Below are 15,456 nucleotides of genomic sequence, written 5' to 3' on the forward strand. Positions count from 1 at the left end.
GAAAGGCAATGTCAGTTCTGCTCTCATTAGATCTTGCCTCTCTTGCAGATAGCTCTTATGCAGGCAGGTAGACAGCTTTCCGTAATTAGGTTCACTGTCCACCAAGGACTGACGTTAAGTTGCTGACAAATTTATTTTGGCAGCTGCCGTAAAACCACCACGCTCGTGTACTTACTGGTATAAGAGGGGTGGTCCTGTTTTTCAGAGTGTGCATTTACAGTGTTGCCTACGAGAAAGAAAAACAGTGATTAAAGTAAAACATTCACTTGCATGGTTTCTGCTTTTTTTTTTTTTTAAAAAAAAATTCAGCTAGCAGTTGAACACAACGGCAGCTTTCTTATCTCCCCACATCCCACTGCTGTCCTGTTCCAAGTCATCAGTAGACTGAAGAGCAATTATTATGATACTAAATTAAAAAATTCCTTCCAGTAGTACCTGAGAGACCAACTAAGTTTGTAATTGGTATGAGCTTTTGTGTGCATGCACACTTCTTCAGATGCATGCACACAGAAGCTCATACCAATGACAAACTTGTCCACTTGAGATGTGCCGGAACTGCGTTCCAGTGAGTTCTGGCTGGGGGAAAAAGCCCTGTTTTTGCCTCCTAATGTACACATTTTTGCAAATCTGTTTTCCCATTTTTGCATGTTATTTTCACTAATATATGGGTCTGCATATAAAAGTATACAGTACATATACTGCTTGAGCAATGAACTTCCTTGCAAAATTTGGAGGATGACTGTGCTTCAGTTCATGTGTTGTTTTAAAAAGAGCAAATCAGGTAGATATGGCTTTAAATATGAACTGAATCAAACTTCTTTTCCATCCCCAGCTAGGAACGATCCATAACTCAAATATTAGCCCAGTCCACTTGGATATAACCCAGTTTCACTCCCCTGATTCCATTTTGATTGCTTAGAATTTAAGCCAACTAAGTATAATTTGCTTTCAAGAGATTTAGACTGAATTAAATCCAAGTACCTCAGCTTCACAGATCTCTTCCCCCATACACACCCCCCCACACCCAACAATAGCATATGGTTTATTTAATGCTTTTCAGGGATTTTGTTATAGCCCTTTTTTTGACATTGCTGGTCTCATTAAAACTAGATTACATTTTTTGCTGATCCAGGTTCAACCTTATTGAATTAACCATAATCTTATGCTGGTCAGCAGTTTTCTGCCTGTCTACAATGTGATACTATTTATTTGAAAAATAATCTGGCATCCATTATTATGTTTTCTTGAATTTTCATATACACTTAAGAAACCTACATTCTAGGTGATGTTATTGTCTTAAAAATGCATCTGTTTTACTTTCTTTCTTGAGTGATAGCATTTCTCAGCCCACACTAACCTTATTATCTGAATCCCAGGGGATTTTTTTTAAAAATAAAAAGCCTCCTCAAGTTTTTGAGATGCTTTAAATCCTATATTTTTGTCAGTATTTACCAAAAATAGGGCATATCAAAGGATTGCAACCTTACTATGGCCTCGGTCCAGTATACCTGAAGGAGCGTCTCCACCCCCATCGTTCTGCCTGGACACTGAGGTCCAGTACTGAGGGCCTTCTGGCGGTTCCCTCGTTGCGAGAAGCCAAGTTGCAGGGAACCAGGCAGAGGGCCTTCTCGGTGGTGGCGCCTGTCCTGTGGAACGCCCTCCCATCAGATGTCAAAGAGAAAAACAGCTACCAGATTTTTAGAAGACATCTGAAGGCAGCCCTGTTTAGGGAGGCTTTTAATGTTTAATTGTTTTATTTCATTTTTCTGTTGTAAGCCGCCCAGAGTGGCTGGGGAAACCCAGCCAGATGGGCGGGGTATAAATAATATATTATTATTATTATTATTATTATTATTATTATTATTATTATTATTATACTATAAATTCTGTTGTGAATCGGGATCATTATATTTATTCCCAGGGTTTCCTCCCCCCCCCCATTTGTGAAAAGCAAGTTTGCCATAAGGCAGAGAATTGAATGCCCTATAGCATGGTAGCAGAACATAAACTTTGTCTGCAAAGGCCTGTAAACCAAGGGTATGGAATCACTAACCTTCAGGGCTTACACAGCTCCTGCTGCCACCCTTCCCCCCACAGCCAACAGAGTCTCATCTGCCCCTCCCTGATGCAACAAGGCTTGAAAACAACCTTCTGTTGTAACCAATGGAAGGCTTTTCCCATGCCTAACTGCAGTGTGATGGAGGCATTTTCAGGGTACTCACAGCTTCAGAGGAAAGGGGGGTCTTCCTGGAAAAAGCAGCAGAGGGAATGGGTAACCATCCTGCAGCAACAAGGCTTGGAAAAAGCTAAAATGCTCACATTGGCCACATAGACTGTTGTCTTGGCCACTGCCATGTTCCCTTGTTTCCTGCTTGGCAGGGGGTCGGACTGGATGGCCCTTGTGGTCTCTTCCAACTCTATGATTCTATGATTCTAAGGGGGAGTCCAATCCTTGGGCTGCAAAAACTCTCCCCACCCTTGCTATAAAGCCCTTGCTGGTATCTCCCGAGGTCACATAGAGCAGGTGAAGGGGACATTTGGCCCTCCAGATGTTGCTGAATTACAACTCCCATCATCCCCCGTCATTGGCCATGCTTGCTGGGGCTGAGGTTGGTTGTAGTTGAGCAACATCTGGAAGTCCAAAGGTTCCCTAAAGGATCTCCTGTAGCCACCGGACTGTTGCCATCAGTCAGAATAAGCACTACTGTGCTTATCTAGATGGACAAGGAATCTCAAGCTGCTGTTTATATCCTTGTGCTGTTAGGCATATCTGGTCAACAGTATCATGGTTTTCAGTTACCCTTTAACGAGCAATTTGCGCCGCATCAGCCGTCGCTATAGAAAGCCCAAGAAATTGACAGTGACTGGCAGACTTATTTAACTTGTTCTATGCCTCTTCCATGTCAACCTCACACTCCTTTGGGGGCTGTGAGTTTAGAGGGGCAGCTGCCCTATAAAAAGAATCTGGGAAGACTTCCAGACTCACTACTGAAAAATGAGGAGGGCAATATTGTCCGGAATAAGTTGTTGTTGGGCAATGAGCGGGGAGGGAGAAAGCCTTCTATTTGGCCCCTTATTTTTTGCATTGCTGCCTTGCCTCATTCTAGTAGGTGGTTAACAGACCAGCAGATGGCATGGGAGATGGAGACCCCAAACCTCCCTCCCTCCACTGTGTTCTCAGATGGCCCTTTGACTAAACAACTGCAGTCTCCTTCCGTTTGTTTCTCCCCCCTCTTCCTTTTTGGAAGGCAACCAAATGAAGCTAAGCTCAAGTACACTCCTGACTGATTGCTCAAAGGGGATGCTAAAATACACAAAGTCTGTTTTTGTAATTTGGAGGTGGAGGAGGTCAAACAAGATCTACACCTTTTCATTTTTAAAAAATGACACATACGTATGTTGTTCTAAACTTCCCAATTCTCCAAATTATAGAAATAAAACCTGCCAAAAGTGGTTACAAATGAACCCACTCTGGGGAGGGTCCTTTATCCTGGACACTCTAGAGACCTGGAGATTTCAGAAGGCATTTGAAAACATTCTTGTTTAACCCAGCATTTGGTGGCAACCCTAAGACTGTTGGATGGAAGAATATTTTTTAACTGTAACTACTTTTAGATGTTTTAAACTGTAACAGCTTTTAAATTGTTTTTACAGTGTTAAAATGTTTTTGCTTTGCTTTTGTTTTTGTGTGTATCTGTTGTTTTCTGCCCTGGGCTCCTGGGGGAGGAAGGGTGGGATAGAAATTCAATAATTAAAAAAAAAAGCACAAAAGTAGAAGATCTCAAGAACTTAAAAAGCACAAACTGGCTGCTCCGTATGTAACTCATTTATGAGTCCTGATTATCAACTCAGATTTGTAGGGCAAATTGAAACCACAGTTTGCTGCTTTGTATATATAACATCAAACTATGGTTTTCCACAAAGCAAGAAGGGAAGGGGTGGTGGAATCACAGTGAGAATGGGAGAATGGTGTTCCTGTTAATCATTTATTAATTCCACACATTTTAATGCATTAACCCCACAACTTTCCCAACATGCAAAACTGTGGGTTTTTTAAATTGAATTTGATGCACCAGGGGGATAAAGCACTTTAACCAATGTCAATTGCTAAATTTTACATATTCACTGGAATCCCTCCCACAAAATGCTGGCAGTCTGGAGGTAAAATAGGAGACAAGTATTTGTCTTTGCTTACTTTCAGTTGGAACTTCAGTTACTTTTTGAAGCGTGTCTTGTACGCTTCTCTGAGTGGCATTCTTGTTGGGAGATGTTGTCTTGTTACGTTGAGCTGTAAGGAAGGAAATCTCATGTTAAACACAAACACCATCCTAAGGTTTAGACTCTTGTGCAGGTAGGAAGCACTGCTTGCAGTCAGAAACAAAGGAAGTTTCTCTCCCTCTCCCTTTCCGAGACCTTTTATAAAACATTTATAAAACGTTGAGCGGTCTGGTGAGATAGTGTGGAAGTGAATCTGGAGAGGGTAGAAGTGAATCTCCTCCACCTTCCTAAAACAACTTCCCCACCAGCTCCCATCTGCAGAACATTTTCCTCTCCTTTATTATCTGGCTGGTGGGAGTAGCCATGGCACATTGGGAGAGAGAAGAAGATCAGAAAATGCATTGCCCATAAAAAAGCACAGGCTTTCAGAAATTGTGCATATGCTGCTTTATATGTATGGATGCAAAGTTAGAAATAGTCCCCTTTTTAATGCAATACATCTCATCACAGCAGGGAGGATAGTGACCTGGGTGCCTATTTAGTCCCCTGTCCTGATGACAACTGCTGATGAGCAATTTAAACCAGGCTTGGGACTGGATAGCTTTTCAAGCAGAGCACTCATCTCTGCAAAAGAAGCCACATGGATGCCCTAAAACCAACCAGAGGGACATCATCCCCTGAAAGCTTATTCTGTTTGTTCCCTGGAGCACGCTGGGAGATGCTTTTCCTTGGACCCATCCCCTGCAAGCCTTTCATCAAGTTTACCCGACAACCAGAAGTTACAGGGCAAAATCAACTGCGAAAAACCTCTGCCTGCATCTACTGCAAGGAAACTGAACATCGCAGCACCGAAGCAAAACCGCTGCTATAATACAGTCATATAATTGTTTAATGGGCCAGTTGTCAACAGTTGATTATGAATTAGATTATAAAGGGGATGTCTTACCAGGAGTTGTTAGAGCCGAGTGAGATGAAGTCACAGTGCTCAGTGCTGGTGATTCAGCTGTCCCTGCTGATATTTTGATAAGATAAATGACAGTGTGTTAACTGCTGTTCTCAAAACATATTTGTCAAAGGAATAATCAGTATGCACGTGTGGGGAAAACCAGAGTAATTCTGCAGAGCTGTTGTCTCAACATCCTCAGGTCCCTGCATCTTTTTCTTTAAAACGGTGCCTATTAATAATAGTTATTTATTTCATTTATGAATCACTTCCCAAGAGGCTTCTTGAGGCGATTTACAATACAATAAAAACATTCATGAAACAATTACACATATAAAAGCAATTTAGAAAAAAATCAATTTAAACAACAATTTGAAAGTCAATTAAATAAACAATGAATGATTTGGGAAAAAATCATGTTAAAAGAGGAAGATTTTCAACAAGTTCCCAAACAGACAATAGGGATGGAGGTTATCTGATGGTGTGAGTGTCAGAGAGTAGGCGTCGTCACAATAAAGGCCTGATTCTGGCACTTGAGAATGGACCTCCCAATGAAATGCTAGTTGCATGAGGCCCTGTTCTGCAGAATACAGAGATCAGCTGGGTGTGCAGAGGGTGGGATTATCTTTGGGGTGTTTTGTTCTAAGCACTGCAATGTCTGAATAATGTCATTCCAAACGGGAGACTTGGCAGCTATGTTTAAAGGTCAGCACCAACACTTTGCATTGTGGTCGGAAACGTACTGGGAGTAGTCAGCAGTTGCCCAACACTTGCACAATGCTGACTGAGGCTGCATATACACCGTACATGTAAAACACCTGGCTTCCCCCAGAGAATCCTGAGAGCTGTCTTTTTTTATGGTTGCTGGAAAGTGTAGTTCTGTGAGCAAGAGCTTTTAATGCCTCTCCTAATCCAAATGCTAGGACGCGGGTGGCACTGTGGTCTAAACCACTGAGCGTAGGGCTTGCAGATCAGAAGGTCGGCAGTTCGAATGCCTGCAATGGGGTGAGCTCCCGTTGCTCGGTACCAGCTCCTGCCAACCTAGCAGTTCGAAAGCAAGTGCAAGTAGATAAATAGGTACCGCTCCGGTGGGAAGGTAAACAGCATTTCCGTGCGCTGCTCTGGTTTCACCAGAAGCAGCTTAGTCATGCTGGCCACATAACCTGGAAAAACTGACTGCAGACAAATGTCGGCTCCCTCGGCCAGTAAAGTGAGATGAGCGTCGCAACCCCAGAGTCGTTCGCGACTGGACTTAACTGTCAGGGGTCCTTTACCTTTTTTAATCCAAATGCTGCAGCACTCCCCGGTCTTTTCTACAGCTGTTTTCCGCAATGTTAGGGCAAAATAAATGTGAAGAACCCTGGAAAAGGTCTGCTGGATTAGACCAAATTCCTATCTAGCATCCTTTTTCTACAGTGGCCAACCAGATGCTAATGCCATTGTCCTCTTCTCGGAACCCCTTGAGGAAGTCACTTGGAATGGGTGGAGAAGCTCCGCTTTGAAGCTGATCGTAAAAACCATCATCAATGGTATTGTTCTAGGTTGGTCTACTATGGACAAGGAAGTAGTCAACTTCCAGTATTAATTCAGGGCACTACCATGAACTAAGCTGTAGAGACAGGCCTGCCTTTGCTTATTAGCTTTTCCCTACTTGCCACAAGCTTTAGCTTTCAGTACAGGTTAATTATAGGTGGTTGTGTTCTATGGATACCCTCAAGTGAGGAACTTCTCCATGACCTAAAAGAAAAGGAGTCACATTTGTGGGCTTTTTGTTTTGTTCTGTTTCTATCCATTAGGACTTCTGCTATAAAGTGGAACGACAAAAGCAAAACAAAAGCAAACGCTTCTTCATAGCCTACAGCACCAGTTCTACATCAGCAAATCTTCATTTGGTGCAGTAACAGCAGAGACAGACAGTTCAGTGTTTTAGTGCTGTAGGTAAGTATAAAATAAAAGATGTGCATCCAAAGACTATGGTAAATTGAGATGCCTTTGTGTGCAATTATGTATGGGTATGTAATTTTTTTTTTAAAAAAAATGTCTGCAGCATTCCATAATAATGGACACATTCACATACTAAAGGAAGGATGGGGGACCTGTGGTCTTCCAGATTTGGTTGGGCTACATCTCCCACCAAGACATTTTGGCACCTGAGACAATCCTTAAAATGGCACCCCCTCCCCACCAGGGTAGAAGGGGTGAGGGAATATCTACATCAGGAACAAGAGGGGAAGAAAAATCAACGTCAGGACTTGCTGTACTGGTGGATGCTGCCGCCTGAGGCAGTCGCCTCACCTTACCTCATGAGTGGGCCAGCCTTGCTCTCTGTCAGGAGTATGGGCAGGAGTGAGGCTCTGGGGCTTGTAGTGCTTTGCAGGACTGGGGCCTGCCTCAGCTTGTGCTGGAGAAGCAAGGAGTGGTCACTCAGGTGAGGCCACTTGATACCTCACTGCACCTGGTGGCAGGAGCTGGGAGGGATAAAAGCTCAGCATTTCCCTTCAGCTCTTCGCCACAGCAACACTATGCCTGCCTGGTTGCATCTGGCCTCTCACTCCTTGGACCCTTGCCTTGCCGACGCCTTGATCCTCAACCCTTGGACCCTTGCCTTGCCGACGCCTTGATCCTCGACCCTTGGACCTTTGCCTTGCTGATGCCTTGCTCATTGACTCCCAGACCTTTGCCTCTGCCTTGCTCCTTGACCCTGCAACTGCCTGCTGCTGGACCCTCAGCCCTGTACCTGTTCCTGCTTCTACATCACCATCTTGCCTCTGGTCCTGACTTCCTCAGTCAGGGCTTCAACCACCCGCTGACCGGACCGTGACACTCTCTTCAGCCCTGAACATGGGCTATATTGACTGGGGCTGATGGAAGTTGGAGTCCAGCAAAATCTGGAGAGTCACAGTTTCCCCCTAAGACACCCTTATGCAGAAGGCTGACGGTAGCCATGCTTGAGTTAAGTGAGAGTCAACTGGAATGACCTTCTGCAAAGAACCAAAGGGTTAGACTTTCCCCTTCATTGGGGGCCTTTCATATTCAGAGAGGCTTAGGTGTTGAAAGTTGAGCTGTGGACCCAGTGCCGGATTTAGGTATAAGCTAAACAAGCTATAGCTTAGGGCCCCACTCTCTTGAGCCCCCCCCCCAAAAAAAATTAAAGGGGAAAAAACCCCTGGATGTAAATTTCCAGTTGTATTTCAGTTCAACAATTACTTTGATAAAATACATATTTTGTTATGTGCAAATGGCTCTAGATACCTATTAGGTCCATAAATTACCATATATTCAACACAAAAAACAGCGACAATTTGTTGTTGACAAAGGACAGCTGGACATATAAAGGGCCCCATAACCTTCAGTAGCTTAGGGCCTCATCAAACCTAAATCCGGCTCTGTGTGGACCCAAAAGAATTGCTGCTCAGAAGCCAAATAAAATGTCTTCATCTAGCCTAATGCACCCTGTGCAAGAAAATTGGGTTTTTATTATCACTTGATCCCAAAGACGGAGGGCCAAACCAAAAGAGACAGTGGAGATCCCTTGCCATTTTACATTTCTCCAAAATCTATGGGGCAGAGGGGTTCCCCAACCTTGCTTCATATGAATTATGCCACTAACTGCTCTACTAAAGTAATATCCAGTCCAGTATGAGTTCTCTATTTATTTTGAAAGGCACAAAGAACTTAACATTGTAGATTTTGGATATACTGTATATATATTTTAACTAGGGAAGCATCAATAGATTGTAAAATTACATATGCAGGTCTATGACCTTATTCCTCAAAATGCGTTCAGTGGAGACATTGCAGAGAGCAGTTTGTGAGCAGATATAACACTGGCTCTCTGTCATCATCATTTTTCTGCCTACCATGAAAAAGAGTCTTGCAGTGTGTTAAGGATCTAACAGATTTATTGCTAATGTGCCACAGACCTCTTTGTTGTTCCTGCTGCAGCAGATTACCATAGCTACCCCTCTGGAAATATTGTAGAATGATAGCATCATCAATTAATATGCTGGTTTACTACAGGGATGGGCAGACTTTAAGCTGGTGTGGATCTACAGATTCCAGACCCTGCATGTACATCGCCTTTATTTCAGCTGTGGCTGCATGAAGACTAGCCAATAGTCTTATGCCAGTAGTACTCTTCACTCCCATGTTCACCAACACAGGGGTAAGAAGTGGGGTCACACATCGAAAACTGCCTTGTACCAAGTTAGATCATTGGTTAATCTAGCTCAGTATGGTCTATTGGTAGCAGATTCCCAAGGTTTCACATAGGAGTCTCTTGCAGATTCTGGGGATCGAACATGGGAGTTTTTAACGTGCAATGTATGTGCTCCATCAGTGAGTCAAGACCTTCGCCACCAACCAATGCCCTGCTTCACAGCCATGGTGGCCCTTTCTCACCCTCAGGTATGGCTTACAATGAATTCACCAGTGAGCCAGCGAAACACAATACCTACTGCTTGCTGTGTTGTTCGATGTTGATAGTGCAGAGGTCTGTGTTGGTTGGGCTGTTGCTGAAGAATTCGCTGAAGAATTCGCAATAGTAGTTGTATTATCTGAAACAAGGAACACACAATTGTTTTCTGTTACTCTTCCTCTGCCAAATAAACATAGGCGATCTGTGAAACCCTTATGGTTCATTGCTAAAATTGCTTATGAAAAGACAACAGAATTCCCAGCATTCCATGCTTTTTTAATGTTGGTGTTCCTGGTGCAGCTCCAAGACATTGTCTGCATGTGTAAATGACACTCCTGTTGATGCAGAGGTGTGATTATTCACTTCCTGTGGCTATACCTGAGACTATATATAAATCCTTGTCACAGACAGAAATATTGTCCAAAGAGAAAGAACAAGAAATCCAGGTCTAATTTTTAGAAGGCCAAGGGCTTGGTTTCGGATGGCATCATTACCTAATGAGGGAAAAAATTGAAAGAAAGAATGTTTTTATGTTAAATATAATTAGAAGATCTCTATATTCAATATGGATAAAGTACAGAAATTTTTTTGAACCCAAGACACCTTGGTGGATTTCACCTCTTGAAATTGTAGCAGTGCGTAGGACGAACATGGGAAATAATTGGCCGACATACAAATTACTATTAGAAGAAAAAGATGGAAATTTAAAATTAAAAGAATATAATGAAATAAAATCCCATTTAAATACTTGGTTACAACATTTCCAAATTAACCAAAGATTGCAAATAGATAAAAAAATTGGCTTTGAAAGAGAAGTATCTAAATTGGAGGAAATATTATTGGAAAGAAAGGATAAGTATATGAAAAATCTTTACCAAATAATATTAAAATGGAACACAGAAGAAGAATTAACTAAAGACTCCATGATCAAATGGAGTCAAGATCTAGGAAAAGCAATTACAATGCAAAAGTGGGAAAAGCTATGGAAGACTGATGCAAATTACACACCAAATTATGATTTAAAAGAAAATTTATTAAAAATGCAAAATAGATGGCATTTAACACCTGCCAGATTGGCTAAAATATATCCGGGCACTAGTAATATATGCTGGAAATGTAATATGGAAATCGGTACCCACATACATATGTGGTGGACTTGTAACAAAATCAAGGTGTTTTGGGAAATGATCTATAGAGAACTAAAGAAAGTTTTGAAATATTCATTCAAGAAATCGCAGGAATTGTTTTTGTTGGGAATGATGCCAGATGACATCAGGGTACAAGACAGATGCTGTATAAGCTATGCCACAGCAGCCGCAAGAATATTAATCGCGAAAAATTGGAAGTCAGCAATGGTCCCAGAAATAGAGGAATGGCAACAAAAGTTATATAATTATTATAAGATGGCATCAAAGTATGAACAAATTAAAGGGATTAAACCAGAAGATTCAAATAACAATTGGAAACTCTTTTTAAATTATATAAAAGGTAAAATCGAAAAACCAACTCTCATTTCAGATATTTAATAGCTCTACAATCAATTAAAGATCTGGACAAATTATAGTTTTATTATATGCAATGGATGAAAACAATAGAAAGTTATGGTATACATAATTGTTAATGTTGGTAATTTGGAAAAACGGTATGTATAGAAAATGTAGGGAACAACATAGGAAAAAACTCATTCACGGCTGAGAAGTCGTTGGGGAAGGGAGGGAGGGTTTAGGGTGGGGACGGGGAGGAGGGGGGGAAGGGTTGTATATATAAAATTAAAAATCACAAAAAAAAGAAAAGAAATCCAGGTCTAATTTTTGTTGCCCTGTAGGGATGTCAGAAAATTCACATGAAAATGAAACTGGGAGTGAAAATTGACGATGTCCACAAATTCATGTTCATTCATTTCAATAGGTCTTCTCTGAGTAAAACTTAGCTGAATGCCACCCAATGTAAATCACATAAGTTATGTAATTTTGCCACAGTGGACTGACTTCACCCACTCCTTGTTGATGTCGTGCTTTATTTCTGTTTCAGGGTGCTTCTTGGGGACTTCTTCCCATAAGTTGACATGAATAGCATAGTTTTGGGCCAGAAGATGGAATTGCTGCAGAATGGGAGCAGCGTAATTACAGAATGGAATGGAAAACGCTGCTTTCCTAAATCTCCATTTCTATTAAAGCTTTGCAGTCAGGTGCTCTAGAATTTCAACTCCACGTGATGAAATCACTGCTTACATGTTCTAGAAAGCAATAGGGGATTTTAATTTGAGGGGGGAAACATGGAAGTGTAGTAAACGGTGCCTATGTTATATGGGTGTTCATTGATTCATAGCGTCCCCCCCCCCCCATGTTAAAAAAATGTTGTTTTAAATACTCACATAAACAGTAGAGCAGCTTTGAAGTCAGAGCTATTGAGAAGCTACCTCCATCTACAGCTTCCATTTTTGCCCTCCTTTTCTGTCCCTGACTCTTGCAATAGCTCTGGGCTTCTCTATAAAGCAGGAATGATGATATTATTACCCACTTACGTTGCAGGGGAGTTGCAAAAAATGAATTAGCAAATGCCGCTAAAGCGTTTTTGAAAATGAAAAAAAGTGTTCACCTTCATCAGAGTGCAGCTCTTCAAGGGGGAAAATACAGCCTCGCTCGTAGACAGTGGCACAGAATTAATCACTTCAAGAAGAGTAAATGGCACTCTGAGGAAATCATTCCAAACATGATTTGCTTTTTTTACTGCCACACTGTTCTGGATGCCAGTGCATGCTTTCCCTTTAAACTGGGGTCTCTCTCTGTGTGTGTATAAGCAGCTCCATTCCCTTCTTATGCTAGCAACGTTAAGTGTCTAAGACTCAGAACGGAAGAAGATACAGGAAAAGTCAACTAAAATGATAGGGTTGAGCCAAATATTCTCATCAAAGGTATGAAGATCATCTAAAAAGAAGAGTTACAGGATGCCCTCCCCCAAGGGCTTCACCTGGTACCAACCCCACTGTCATTTAGATATTAAACTAAAACATTTTAATAGATTTTACTGATTTACAGTGCATGGGATTTCAGCCTTAACTGTGCAAGTTTTAGCTGGTTTGCTGTTGTTTCGTTTAAATACACATCTCATTTATATCCTACCTTTCAACCATAATGCATTGGGTTTTCTCAGGTAGGTTTCCCAGATGGCCCCAGATCTGCTTAGCTCAGGAAGCAAGCTTATTCCAAGTCAGACCACAGGCCTCTCAAGCAGAGACCATGCTGAGGAGTACAGCTCTGATGAGGAATGGTGGGAGCCTCCCCCCCTGTCAGCTCCTGACCAAGATCCTGAAGCTGCCCAGGAGCAGCGGAGCAGTACAGATTTGGAACAGTGGTTTGCAGAGGGGCATAGTTCTGAAGACAAAAGTTGGGACGAACTGGGGGGGGGGGTGAACAGCTAAGTGAAGAAGAACTGGAAGAGAGAGAGAGAGCTAACAGACTCTCTCTCACTGGAAAGTGTCCAGCCTATCAGTCCAAGGTCAAGGAGAGCAGATAAGGTGGCTACACAAAAAGCACAGTGGTTGTGAGATCAGGTTGCAAGAAGCGGACGTGACAATGGGGGAAGTGAAACATCTTCATTCCAAGAATGGCTGTGTTGTTCTTTTGCTGTGATCGTTAAAGACTCTTTAAATGGTAAAAGACTCTTTTTGCTTTGTCCTGCTTATCTACAGCTGGGGGGGGGGGAGCCGAGTCCCCAAAGCCTGACAACTGTCCAAGCTTGGGTCCCTCCCCAGATGCTGTTGAACTACAACCCAGATCAGCCCTGACCATTGTAACCTACTTTTGAAGCAGTATTATACTACTTTCAACAGTCACGATTTTCCCCAAAGGATCCTGGGAGCTGCTGTTTGCTAAAGATGATGAGAATTGTTAGGAAATCCTATTCTCTTCATAGATGTACAGCTTCCAGAGTGGTTTAACAATCAATCCCGCTTCCCAGGCAACTTACCTTCCAAGTCCCGGACTGCAGAATCCAGGACCGGCAGCCGTGTGACACCGGAAGTTGCGTCGACGTAACTTCCGGTGTCGCTTTGCCCTTCTATGGGCACAAAAATGGCCACCGCCGGCTTCAATAGTAGCTTCTACGCATGACTGGAAGTGCATCGACACAACTTCCGGTGTCAGCCGCCCATCTATGGGCACAAAAATGGCCGCCACCGACACTGGAAGTCACATCTACGCACTTCCAGTCATGCGTAGATGCGACTTTTGAAGCCGGTGGCGGCCATTTTTTGTGCCCATAGAAGGGCAAATCAGAAAAAAATGGCCACTGGCAGGAGAAAATAACAGAGAAAAACGGGAGACGAAGTGATACGGGGGACCACCGGGAAAAGGTAAGTAAAAACGGGGGTTTCCCGGGGAAAACGGGGTACTTGGCAGCTATGCCAGGCAACTGGAAATGGTACCTCCAGTAGGGCAGGTAGGGGGTCTTAGCACCCTTAACGAACTACAGCTCCCATAATTATTTTGGAATTGGAACAGTTAAAGTGGTATAGCAGTGCTTTACAGATGTGGCCAAGATATAGAATGTGTTCTTCAAACTTTACTGTAACTCACTTTCACAGTCAAACAGGGTTTTATGTGCAGCAACCCATGCGGAAAGCAACTGATGTGGATTAATCAAAGAGCAGAAGCTAGAAGAAAAATAAAACTCACATGCAAAAAATAATTCAAATGTTGAAGAAATTACCTGCAGTTGCAGCTTTGCTTGTGTTCCTTGAAGAGGTTTCTTGGCTTGCTATGAGAAGGGCAAGGTAAAGCAAAATGAGTTTTATTATTAAAAACAACCTAGTCTGCTTGAGGGAAAGGAGAAGGTTGAGATATGTTGACCGATGGTCTTTTGGAACATAGTAATATCTCATGGCAATATATGCCGCATTTCAAATAAAAGTTACCTGAAAGCATATTTCAAATATACCATTCTGAATGTTCCGTCTCGCAGCATTACCTGTCCCTTTTGTGCTTGTATTAGGAGATGAAGAGAGCGGCTTTGGTATATGAAACCGCTGTGTCTTTACTGTTTTAATATACCTTTTAAAAAATAAAATAAAATCTATTCTCTTCCTGAGCTCAGCCAGGCATTTGACGATTTTTATTGGCCTCTGAAGTTACAATACCCTTCCGTTTCACTGTACTATATTTGAGAAGTAAAGGTCTTCATACCATGATACTTGAGGGACAAGCTACTCCTGCACACAAAGCACGATTTAAGTAGAGGATCTGGTTTGTTTGTTTTTTAATTTGGAAAAGTAGCCCCAGGAAGAAGACTGGGCAGATCTATTTGAGAGATGGTGTCCCCTAAGATATCCCAGTTAACTGCAAATTGGTATCAGCTTTAATATGAAAATATGAATGGTGGGTGTGAGTACATGCTTCAAAAGTCACTTCTGGGTTCTTGATCATTATCTAAAGCAGGGTTGGGTGAACTGCCAACCTATAAGATCAGCTTCCCACCCCCAAACCCAAATACCAGCTGTATCAAAATGTAAGAAGGGCATATATATACTTCGAATGAAAGAACAAAGCATCTCTCGGCCCAGGACTTTGTCTTCAGTACCAGAAATGAGGTCATAGTCCTTTCACACAAAAACCCTAGTCCCCCCAACCCACAAATTAGAAGCCTAATTTGGGAAGAAAGGCTGGTGCTTTTTTTTGAACCACTGGGAGTCAGATGTTACTGGTGATTTAACTACAAATAACCCAGAGATCTACAAATAGTACCTTCTGCCTGGACCTTATCTGGAGGTAAGGACTGGTTGCAAGTCAGAAGGCAGACAAGTGGGCTTTGTGGAATCAAGGTTAGTAGGGCAGGGCCCATTTGCCCTAATGGAGCAGATTCCATTGCCCTATCGTGCTTC

General features: G+C 42.4%; 1 protein-coding gene across 2 annotated transcripts in view; it reads right to left on the reverse strand.

Annotated features, from left to right (window-relative positions):
- The window catches only part of EMCN (endomucin), a 42,721-nt gene that overhangs the window by 10,692 nt on the left and 16,573 nt on the right, over positions 1-15,456 (reverse strand). For both annotated transcript variants that reach the window (XM_035113351.2, XM_035113352.2), the window contains exons 4-8: positions 14,289-14,336; positions 9,619-9,717; positions 5,165-5,230; positions 4,196-4,288; positions 176-226 (exon numbers count right to left, since the gene is read on the reverse strand). In XM_035113351.2, the coding sequence (XP_034969242.2) occupies positions 176-226; positions 4,196-4,288; positions 5,165-5,230; positions 9,619-9,717; positions 14,289-14,336 (357 nt within the window). The remainder of the gene's footprint in view (positions 1-175; positions 227-4,195; positions 4,289-5,164; positions 5,231-9,618; positions 9,718-14,288; positions 14,337-15,456) is intronic.

The sequence above is a fragment of the Zootoca vivipara genome, chromosome 9, assembly GCF_963506605.1.
Source record: "Zootoca vivipara chromosome 9, rZooViv1.1, whole genome shotgun sequence".
In the NCBI taxonomy this organism is placed as follows: Eukaryota; Metazoa; Chordata; class Lepidosauria; order Squamata; family Lacertidae; genus Zootoca; species Zootoca vivipara.